Genomic DNA, 12067 nt, shown 5'->3' with positions numbered 1-12067 from the left:
CTGCCCTTTGGGCAGGGGGCTGGACTCGATGATCTCCCGAGGTCCCTTCCAGCCCTAATGTCTATGAAATCTATGAAATCTATGAGACTTTAAAAATCATTTAAGTATCAAACAGCACTAGCAGAAACTTGGATTAGACAACCTAATCATACCTTTTGATCTTTAATATCCGTGTCAAAAAGATAATACTGAAAATACTGGGATTTGATCATCTTGCAATACCCAGGTGAGAAGTATTGTAGAGATGTGCAAGCAGAGGGTTTCCCCCTCCCCCAGAACTTTTTGGCTCAAAACTTTTCCCAAGCCAAGAGCCCATCACCTCACTATAAACCATGCCATAATTCCAAGTTTAGCAAATGCCTCCCAAGTGCCTTATCCTCAGTAACCTTACCCAATCCCCAACTCTTCAACCATACATATATGTACTACTAGCGCTGCAGAAACAGTGGCAAAAGCAAAAAAGGAACTTTTTTGTGGCTCCAAGGAGTAGGTGCAAATGACCCCAAATGTTGCTACAGTGGAGCTAATCTGGAGGTCAGTCAACTGGAAGTCATTCAAAGTATCCAGATGTACTAGAGCTTCCAAAGACTGAAGTAGCCTCAGATCTACCTGGAATTTCCCAGCAGTCAAAAATGCTGCAGTAGAGCAAGACAGCCAATCGGTGTTACAGCATGACTGATACATGAGGCATTAGAGATGCTAGCCCTACAACTCTGTAAGAATCAATGACCTGATGCACCTGGACAATGAAGATGTACAAGTGTAATGCATGTTTGCAACAGCTGGACAGTTGTTTCTTGCAAAGTACATGTGAGAGAATATATTTGAGCATATAAAGATGCCTACTCACTCCAGTCAACATCAGCTGATTAATTTTTGTTCCATTAAATAATGCCCATCATTAGAAATACTTGCATCAGTGCCTAACTTGCAAGCTATAAATGTCTTTGACTGCTTTGCAGTAAATATCAATCATTACAGTACATTTTAATAACTAACCCAAGAAAAACTGGGCTTAATGTTATTTGCCCTGCATCTAAATGTATCAGTGCTCATCAACAGCAAGATAACGCTCACAAAAGATTGAAACTGCACTGCTTCATGAGGCACAACTACAGTTTATGGGAAAGGCTAAGGGCACTCTCTCGCTTTTACTGGACTCTAATGCAAAAGTCTTCTCATGATTCTCCAGTGTGTGCTTTAAATGTTAAAGTCCAGGCTTTGTCTTGCTTTGTTAGTTTTATTATTATTTGGAACCCCATACCTCTTTCGCCATAGGTGCTGAGGTAGAGCGCCTAGTCACAAAATTAAAGTTTCTGTTACTTACCATGCCATCTATCAAACCAGCCAAGGTATGCATTGCATTAGAATTGAAAAAAATACACCAGTTTAATAATTTACTTCTGTTTTATCTGATTTACAGTTTAAATCATTCAAGGCCTTAATTTACTGCTCATGGTTCATTCGAAGACAGTTCATTTTAAGCTGCTCTAAGCCATATACTGATTAGGTAAAGAACAAAGCTTGCCAAGTTCTGTTTCTTCAAAGCTCTAAAATTCTTGAATGTGATGGTGCATGTATTTATCCGGGTAGAAACACTACTGAGATAAGACATTCTGTACCTGCCAGAATGGTTGCAGTGGAAGCAGTCTTTTTATGTGCAGGGTTTCTCTCATGAAATCAAGTTCCTAGAACCTTAGGAATAAGTTAACAAGTAACTTTTTTTAAAGAGTTCATAAATCTCCTTCTACAAAACTATTTTTAATCTATTTTTGAATGTAGTGAAGGAGTTGAAACTAATTATTTGGAACTCCCATCCACGGGTGAACTGCTGGGAGTTCTATCCTGTGTGCATTGTCATGCTGCTCTGTCATACTACATACAGACAGAGACTGAACACCACTTCTTATCCCATCAGATGAGTGCTGTAAAACTGGGCGAATCCAGATTGCTATTATTCAGAACAATAAAGTTGTAGTGCTTGCTCCTAATGAAGTCATCAACTCTGAACTGATGAGCTGTTCCATCTCAGAAATACCACATCTATAAGCAAAATGCTAAGATGTCAATCATTCACTTGGAGTGGGGGCAGGGGGAATGTATTCTAATATTGCTTTAGCTGCTACGGTATTAGTGTTTTCTTTTAAAAGGACACACAATTCATATCCATTTTAAGTCGCTTTTTCTATACCCTTTCATTGTGCAAAGCATACACAGACTCAGTTGCATGCTTTGGGCATGGAGATAGTAGGTACAGCCTCCTAGACAATCACAGATTGTAATAATCTTCCTACTAAGACATTATAAATAAATTGTGCACTAGTAGCCCTATTAGGAGAAAGCTGTTTTCACTTCAGTCATGTTAGCCAAGCTTATTTAAAAATTGTGCAGTCCCTAGACTTCTCTCTGCACTTGATTTGGTTTTAGCCAGGCAATTAAAGTTCCAGACAATTGGGTTGAGGAATGACAGCTTCTATTGTTCCAGCATATGGCAGACAGACAAGACAAACAACAGACTTGAAGCAGATGCAAGCTATTATATCTATCTGAAACCTGTACTCAGACACTAATTGTAATGTTTCAGAACACTGACTTCTAGTCACAAAAATGTTAAAAGAGGACACGTATACTCTTATCAATAATATTTCTGTAAGTGCAAAGACATGGCTACTATAAAAAAAAAAAAAAAAAGATTCTAGTAAGGTGGTTAAATACATATAGGATATGCAAAGCTTTTTGTTCAGAGAGCAAGCTGCATGCAACACCAGGAAGTTTGAAACCAAGTCTTCTTGGACTACAGACTGTTTTTTTAGTGAAGTAGAGGCCACCTATGACAAACAAGGTCATTAAGCATGCAGCCCTTCAGTCTTGCAAGCTGTTGCAGTAAGCAGCTGTTGCAAAGGGGTGAAAGGTCAAATTATCAGTTTTGAAGAGCTATGCTTTGAATTAAAATCAGCTAATCTCTCAGAGTTAAAGAGAGAGAGTCTTTCCCAGTAAAGACCCATTTCCACGCATTAGCTGCCAGAGAAGAGTGCAGTTCACATCTGCTAAATATACATTATATTATTATGGATGTGTGCTAATCTCCAAAAGCTTTTCCCTACCCAGGTAAGCAAGACACCAGAAGTTATTTGTCAAAAACAGTTTATTATAAAACAAGTGCTTCAATAGCAGCATAAGTAGTAATAAAAATGATTATTGCATTAAAATCAAACCACTTTTGCAAAGCGGCCCAAAGGCCTGACAAGTCAGTCTGTACAAAAGACAGTCTGCATAAGTCTGTATTGTCACAGTAAGTCTCTAACTAGGCCAAAAAGTTTTCCTCCTAATATTTCATAGATATTGCCAACAATTCCTAGTTACAATGTTGTTTTGTCCAGTCCTTCCATATGATTTTTGTCCAATTCCCAACCTTCTGTCCTGCCTTCTGGAACAGTTCCACTCGACCCTGAAACTTGCATTTTTTTCAGCTCCTGGAAACTTGCAGTACTTCCTTCAGCTCCACGGTATGCCAGCCCCTCCACTAGCCCCACTGCACAGTGGGGCCAACCTGCTGGCACGAGCCATCCTCCTTCTCTTCTCTCCACAAGAGCCCGCTTGGTGCCAGTTTGAGACTCAATCCGATCTCTTGACCAGGCTAATCCACAGAATCAGCAAACTTGTTGCACACTGGGTGAGCCAACACCATGAGAAGAATGCAACAAAAGGTTTCAGCCTTCCTAGTGCACTGGATATTCATCACTCTGGGAGGGTGATTGTGGGCACCCAGTCATTGACCTTCCGGCTTTCCTCACAAAACAAGTTCAGCTTTTCAAGGGCTGGATCCTTCCACGTATCCTCATTGGGGTTCTGCAATAAAAAGGAACAGAGCTTCCATGAGTACACGCATTCCTGGTCCTCAGAGCTGGGAGAGCATGCTGGCACAAAAGGAATGGCTTTAGCCCTTTAAGCTGGCACCTCCCCCCCAAGGGGAACAAGCAGGATCTTGCTTCTTGTGGGGCAAGTTGCATGGAGGTGGGGAAATCCATGCTAGAGTAGTGTCAGATAAGTAACCAACACACACCCTGAGACTGTCTGGGGAAGGGGTCTCCAGCAGAGGCACCTGCTAGTGTCACCCCAAAGGCACCCGTGGAAGATGCCAAGCTGCTTGCAGGGGGCAGCCACACCCACAGCACCCCCCAACCCAGCCCAGCCACTCACCATGATGAGGATGCAGTGGAGGTCTCTGGGCTCGCTCGCCTCCTCGCCAGGCCCCAGGATCTTGGCCAGCTTGGGGGTGTCATTAAGGCGCACAATGTCAATGTCATTCTCGCAGCAGAAGGCTTGGATGAGAGTGAAGTGGATCTGCAGGGCGATGTCCCCCTCATCCTCCTCATCCATGGCCAGCACGCAGAACGCCACGTTATCTGGATCCCTGCAGGGGGAGGGAGAGGCAGACATCCGTTAAGCCCAGGCTCCACGCACCAGGCAGGGAGGGAGGTGGCTGGACGGACAGAGAGGCAGCCTGGGGAGTGGGACACCGGCTGTACTTACACATTCATCAGCTTAGCAGACTCGTAGACACCGGCCGTGAGGCAGCTGCGCCGCTGCGCCGATACCAGGAGCTCGTGGAGGGCTTTGCCAGCACCCTGCATCCTGCAAGAGGGGCACAGGCAGGGGGGTCAGCGCCCAGTTGAGCAGCACGTTAGCCCCAGCAACTCAAGTGCACCTCAACCCGCGGCTTCGCAGTCCCAGCCCCAGCGCTCACCTGTCACCCGTCTCCGGCACTGGCTCCTGCCCGTGAACTTCCTCCAGAGTCATGATGCTGCTGCCGGCAAAGGCACAGACCGCGGGACTGTAGTATCCACACGCGCCGCTCGCAGACTGCTCCGGCCAGCCCCGGCCCGCCCTACCCGCGCTCAGCTCCCCAAGCACACTGATGCTGCCGCAGCGCCGCCGCCGCCTTTTATAAGCCGTCCGGCAGCTGGCGGCGCCTCCGCGGCGCTGATTGGCCCGCAGGCCCGAGCATTCTGATGCAAATCGGGGGGGGGGGCGGGGGGGGGGGCGGGGCTGACTCGTGCCGCGGGGCCACGTGGGGGGCGCTGACACGGCGGCGGGTCCGGCTGCGGTGCGGGTGTTGCCGGGCAGACTGCGGGGCCGCGCGGGGGGCGCCGCATCTGCACCCGCCCGGGCAGCTGCACCCTGCACGCGCGCGGCCGGGGAGAGGGGCCTGCGCATCAACGCACACATGAATCGCTGCTCCGGGGGGGCGGGGGGAGAGGGGTGTTGCCCCTTTCCTCTGCACGATGCTTATTTGATTTGTAGTTATTGACTTTTTTTTAAAAAAAAATCCTTTGTTTTTTATTTTCTTTTCTTGACCTTTTGATTATTTCATTCTTACTTTTTCTTTCTTATTTCATGTTGATTATTGAATGGTTTTATTTTGTTACTTTTATTTTGATTGTTTCATTTTATTGCATGGTTTCATTTTGATGATTTCATTTTGATTACTTCATTGTTTGCTTTATGACTTTTTGGTAGCGCTTATTTATTTTTAGTACCATTTATTTTATTTCTGCATCTTGGTTTTTTATCTTATTTATAATATTTGATTTTATGTATGGTGTTTGACTTCTTTTGCTTTTGTGTCATTGCATTTTATTTTATTAACATGGACTTTATTTTATTTTGCACAGTTTTTCCTTTTTTTTTCCCTTCAGTTTTCTTCTTTTCTTTTTTAATGACTTTTTTTCCCCTTTTCTTCGTTGCCCCTGTGCCCCACTGCTGAGATGCTCCCCGCAGCCTGGAGCAAGGAGGGCACCAGGCCTGCATGAGTAATGAGCCGCTGCACAGAGCAGATTGTGGATGGCACACGCTGCTGCTTTGCATCTCTATAGCGGGCGCACAATGGCGGAGGTCTGGCGTGTGGCAGTTTGGAGTTCAGACAATGGATTCTTTTTTTTTTTTTCCCCCTTCATAGCAACACTGTCCACCTGCCTCGGGGGTGGGGATTTGCTGCTGGGCTGCAGGGGGGGAGCAAGGGGGAAACAATCGCTTTACTCTCTGGTGCTGTCCAAGCTGTTGGTGCAGATGAATGTCTCCACTTGCCCACACTTCCATGGGGCAATTGAAATTGAATGTTGAGACCTGGGGAACATACGATCGTCTCCAACTTAAAGACTTGACCATTTACCCCTTTGTTTTAACCCTTATCTTTTAGGAAACTGCAGGGAAACCAGCAAGATGAGTCTGAGAGAGATAGGGGAAGAAGGGACCTACAAAGGTCACCTGGTCCAACCTCCTGCCTGACGCAGGATCATCCCTATCCAAACCATCCCATAAATCCAGAATCTAAATTATATAAGACTTCTGTCAACCCTGACGCAACACAGGCCTAGCAGCCTAACCTGCCACAGGTAAAGTCAGAGAACCAGGGCACCCAGTGTCCGCTTTGATGAAACGTTGTCAATATATACCCAAGAGGTCTTGGGTAGGTTGTCATGCCCCACCACTACAGAGCAAGGCAAAAACCCCTACAGTTCATACCAATCTGACCATCTATCCATTTGCTCTGTGCAAATAAATCTCCCCCCGCCACCCAGGTGCAACAGTATGTGATAGTTTTTGTGGACACCAAAAAAGTGGGCAAAGTTTGTAGCAGGGTTGGGCTTCTGAGCTCAGGCTGGGCCAAATGCACCCGCTTACCTTGAAAATCTGAGTCTCTTTTTATGAGTTCTGCAAGTCATTTAAGTTCATAGAGTTTAATTGTTCATTTCCCCTGAAATCCCTGTTGCTGCCTTCTACTTTGGCTGCATTGTAATGCTGGCTAGTAGCGCTATCTACTGGACACGTAAACACCAGCAGCTAAATTAGAATCACAGAAAATGAGGGTTGGAAGGGACTTCAGGAGGTCATCTAATCCAACTCCCAGCTCAAAGCAGGACCATCCCCAACTAGATCATCCCAGACAAGCTTTGTCTAGCTGGGTCTCAAAAACCTCCAAGAATGGAGATCTCCACCGGGCTTTTTGGGGAACTTATTTCAGTGCTTTACTACCCTGTTAGTGAGACAGATTTTCCTAATAAGGCACCTAAACTTCCGTTGCTGAAAACTGTTATCATCTTGTCCTTGCTGGAAGCACTGGGAAGAAGCAGCAAAAGGATTTACTGGAAAAAGGAATGAGCCACTGAAAGCAAACACAGTAAGGGACATAAATTATGCTGTCATCGATGAGCAAATTCTTTGAAGGTGATGTCTAATTCCCCGTGCTCCTTACAGAATACAGGGGCAGCTGTTTCTTCACACAAGATTTGCATTTTCTAGGAGAATGGTAATAATCAATATTAAAGTTGAACTGCCACCTTGTGGCTTCAGGTTGTAATAGGAAAAAAAAAAGGAGACAGTTATTTTCTTCTGGGGAAAAAAAACCATGGGGTTAATTATTAAATGCATGGAAGCCACTATTTGTAAGTACGACACCCATGCTACCTAGATAAGCAGAATAAACTGATACAATACTCATATAGATTTTTCAGAATATGCTTTAGTTATTCACTTAAATCATATATTGCAACCCCCTGCCCCCAACATACACATTTCTTTTCATATATTATACTAACACAAGTATATATACCCTCATTCATTTTGGTTAGTAAAAATCAGTTATGTAACTTTTTATTTAAAGGTTTGGGGCTGCGATATTTTTTTCCAAGTGTAGTAAAGTAGCAAAAGGTTATGTCTACACAGACACTGACTGCTGTTGTTACTGCACAGTCATTTAGTACTTGCATACCCAAGTACTTAATGACTACGCAGTAACCGGCATTACTGCACAGTTGTATCCCCACATAGCTTCCTGGTGGGGCTGGCTGCATGGTGGTAGCTTGTTATTAGTTCGCAGTAGCATCATGTCACGGTTCGTGCCACTCAACACTACTGCACAGTCATAACTAGCTACTACGCAGTAAACGTCTTGTATAAACGGGGCCAGAAAGTTCTAAACGCATTCAGTGCTTTGCAATCTGATGACTGTAATCACAATTTTAATGAACTTTGACTTATAACTAAACTAGTGTGTGTGTGCTGGAAGGAGGGGAAGAAAAGGAATAGAGAATAATTTAACACAGATCCAGATTGGTTGAAGTAATCTAGAACAAAAAAAGTGTATGTATTTAGGTACGCAGTTACTGAAATGGTCCATCTGCACATATTCAGTCTTCCAAGTGTCCCTTATCATTTCCAATTGATATTTTTTTTTAAATTGTATGCGTCTGCACACACATTAAAATACCAAAACATTACTGTTTTGACATCCAGGTACTTAAAGGCCTCCTACCCTCCTGGTTCTCAATTCATTCCATTGTTCTTGGGTACTATAGCACATATGGTGCATAAGACAAGAGTGTCCCCAAACTGCTGCTATGGTCTGCTGGGTCAGAAGGAACCATTAAAACCAGGACTTCCAGTTTTTGCATTGCATTTCCTTGCTACATTTTCTATGTACTATTTGCAGTGGAGTGAAATGAATTAAGAACGTTTGCTGAGGAATTAGTGTCAGTGATTAGGAGACAGATTAGGATTTCAGTCCTTTGCTGTACACAGCCAACTCGTGTACTCTGAGCAAAGTAACACAGAAGTGCAGTGGAAAAGCCAGATGGGGAGGAAGGAAGAAACAGCTTGGAAGTGGGGCAAAGGAAAGAAAGCCGGCATAGAAGATATGCAGAGGGACAATATGAACCAAAGGTGAAAGGTTAAGCCCCACCAGGATGCAGACTGTTCAGTTTTGAAAGGCCATGCCAATGCCACCTTTAATGTCTAGTTTTTAAAAAAAGCTTTAATAAAGCCTGGCCCCAGTCCTTCATTCATGATTCTGTCATATCCTTGTCACTCCCCTGTTGGTTTTAATTAAACTTTGTAAGAAAAAGATCACACATCATTTTCAATTTACAACATAACTTGAGTAGGTTAAGTAAAGAACAAGGATTCTGAATATTCTGCTTTTGTGAGTTTAAGTCACATCCTCCAGGTTCACTTTAACCTTGGACATAAGCTTCTTTGGACACAAAAATTATCTTCAGGGCTCTAATCATTCTCAGCACCTAACAGCGATTCATAACTACAACTACAGATGGTTACAACTTTGTACTTTGCAAAATCAGTATTGTCAGTCCATTCCCACCTACCCTTGGCCCCTTCCCTTGCACCCAGAGGTGTAACAAGCAAGTTCTGTGACCTGGCCAGCAGTGACAGGGGCTGTAGCAGGCAGGCTGGCAGTAGTGGCAAATAACCTTCTTGCACCCCCCTCTCAGTCAGTGACCCAGAGTTGATTGCCCACCCCTACACTACTGCCCCCCTACCAGAACTCGCAATTATATAAATAAAACATAGAAGTATTTTTCACTACGTGTGATGTACTGAGGAGGAGCAGATCTCCATGGAATCAACAGCTGAGGGCTTGAAGCTTTAGACAGTCTGTGGGGAGCCCCATGGGCCATGACCCTAAGGATTAGATCTAGCATGCAGGGTGGCTTGGAGCCTGATCCTGACAAGAAGGGTTGAGCAAAGGCAGCATGGGGCCCCAGGGCTCCAATCCTAGCACATGGCTTCCAGCAGAGATAGCATGTACCCGAAGCCAATCCCTGCATGGGGCACTGGGCGTAAGTGGCGTGGGGCCCCAGAGGCTGTTATCCACACATGGGGTTGGGTGGAAGTGGTGCAGGGTCTGGGGCCCCAACCCAAGCATGGGGGGGTGGGGCTAGGTGGCAGTGGAATAGTTCAGATTTGGGTGCAGGCCTGCAGTGCAGGGTCCTGGGGCACGAGGTCCAATCCAGCTCGTGGACCAGTCCTGTGCTTCTCATTTGGCCCACAGGGCCAAAAGGCTGAGCACCAATATTTAGACATGAATAAATGAACTATACTACTACATTCATGCATGCAGAACTAGATTAAACCCAATCATCTTTTTCATAGCACAGGAGACAAGTTTTGAATAAAAACCACCCCCACACTTCTCCTGGAAATGGAGGCATGTGGGACAACTCCACCTGCCCTGTGCACCTGTTTCCAGGACGAGCATAGAGGATCTGACCAGGAAGGGCTGCAGCAGGACTGGGCATTCCTGCCTGCTGCAGGTTTATCTGACTGTGCAGTTCCACCTGGCCACAGCAGCAGCAAGTGCCTACACTGCAACACCCCTAAAAGCATCTTATGGACCCCAGTTAAAAAAACACTGGATTATAACACAAACATGTCATTTTTGTAATTAAGTGCAGGATTCACAACTATAGGCTGACCTCTTGTGGAAAGAATAAAATAGTGCGTTCATAACACAGAAGAGTAGTATCTCGACTAAAACCCACTAAAATAACCAGAACCAAGAATTTCTTCCATGTTGAAGTTCAAATATTAAACATAATAATAAGACATCCATACAAAAGCACAATTAATTTTGAAAGGGCAGATGTGTAGCTGTCCTGAGGTAGCTGCATGCAGTAGGCTGTTATTATTTTTCCTCCTGGTCAGGGAGGAGGTAATTGCCTATTTAACTTAATCAACAGCTGCCTCAGGATGGGCACAAATAAATAACATTTAAACCAATGTCACTTACAGCAGTAGGGTTTTACCCATGATTCTTCAAGGGATAGTTTTAAGCTGGAATATGTACAGTTACTCTGATTTAGGTGTTTCCATCACTGATTGCTGCCTTTTGATACAAGTACAAATGTGTCATCTCTCTGTGCCCTTAAATGTACAGAGATGTCTCGACAAAAAAACCCATCAGATACAGTAAATCAAGTTTTTTTTTCATTTCAAGAACAATTCTGTATAATGGCACTGAACAAAGGCTCTGATTAGTTGTAACTCTATCATTTTCCCCTTTCCTATTCCATATCTAGGACAAGAAGTGTCATGACAAATTTGGAGAGTGTGTTTGAGATAGCTAGGAGATACTCCATAACTTATAAACTAAAAGCATAAAACCCCTGCATGCTTCTCATGGTTATTGGAATAACTCTTCTAAATTTTGCCATTTATTCTAACAACAACAGGTAGCAGAAATTATTCTATATGGTCCTTGTCTGTCCATCTATTCAATATGCCTGTCACAGTAACACTCATCTTTCTGCTGAGCCCCTTCACAGGTTGCAAGATTCTTTTATCAACCTTCCCCATCTTTTTTTTCAAATACTCATTGCTATCTTTTGTGTATACTCACAAACACACACATCTTTTGTTAGGCTCAATTTTCTTCTCAGCTACACCCCATCCATTGATTATAACTGACTGGATCCAAATGGACACTGGTATAAATAAGAGCCAAATTCAGCCCTATCTAGAAACAAAAGCCTCCACAATTAAGTCAAGGTAAAATTTACTTCTGTGGCCACTGACTTTATATTAATTTTCAGTTATGTATATTTACAACTAATATAATAATCCACTCAAGCAGTATTAAAATTTTGCAAGCGTCTTGAAAGGGAAACAGTACGGATCAACACTTTAGACAAAAGATATGGCAAGCCACTAACCAAAGAAATAAATATGGGAAATACTGGTTACATCTACAAATGCAATAATACGAAGCAATACATTCTGGAGCAGTTTAAGCTAAAGTCAACAGTTCCTGGTTGTAGTGTCTACATGTGCACCCAGGACAGCAGTAATGTGAGCTGGGAAGGAGCAGGCCGAATGGGAACAATTCACATCCATGGTCACCATCTAGACATACGTTTCAATGCAGTAAATTATTCCACCATACAATAGCACGGTCTCCAACAGTACTATTTTACAGCAGTTAATTAATTTACTGCACCCTGATACCAGCACATGTGTAGATGATGATGCTTTACCATGGAGCTAAATAGTCTACTCCACAGTAAAATACACATGTAGATGCACCCACTGTTATTCATTTTCAGTAACTTGGGCATGTGCAGTTTTTTTGTTTATTTGTTTTTAAAGAAGATGAGAATAGGATGGGATTTAACACCAACAAGTGCAAAGTGATGCACCTGGGGAAGAACAACCAGCACCATACCTACAGGCTGGGGAACTCCCTTCTTGTCAGTACAGAGGCAGAAAAGGATCT

At 43.8% G+C, this 12067-nt stretch overlaps 1 protein-coding gene across 1 annotated transcript; it reads right to left on the bottom strand.

Annotated features, from left to right (window-relative positions):
- Window positions 1-3127: 3127 nt before the first annotated feature.
- On the bottom strand, window positions 3128-4903 carry GADD45G (growth arrest and DNA damage inducible gamma). Its single transcript, XM_019555401.1, has 4 exons — window positions 4748-4903; window positions 4534-4635; window positions 4201-4414; window positions 3128-3849 (listed from the first exon to the last, which is right to left on the bottom strand). Exons 1-4 carry the CDS (start codon window positions 4798-4800, stop codon window positions 3739-3741), a joined length of 480 nt encoding a protein of 159 aa, XP_019410946.1. The 5' UTR covers window positions 4801-4903; the 3' UTR covers window positions 3128-3738.
- Window positions 4904-12067: the final 7164 nt, after the last annotated feature.

This window comes from Crocodylus porosus, unplaced genomic scaffold (genome assembly GCF_001723895.1).
Source record: "Crocodylus porosus isolate Cpor-Errol unplaced genomic scaffold, CroPor_comp1, whole genome shotgun sequence".
Classification (NCBI taxonomy): Eukaryota; Metazoa; Chordata; order Crocodylia; family Crocodylidae; genus Crocodylus; species Crocodylus porosus.
Note: the sequence above shows the minus strand (reverse complement) of the source record. Positions and strands in the feature narration are given on the sequence as shown.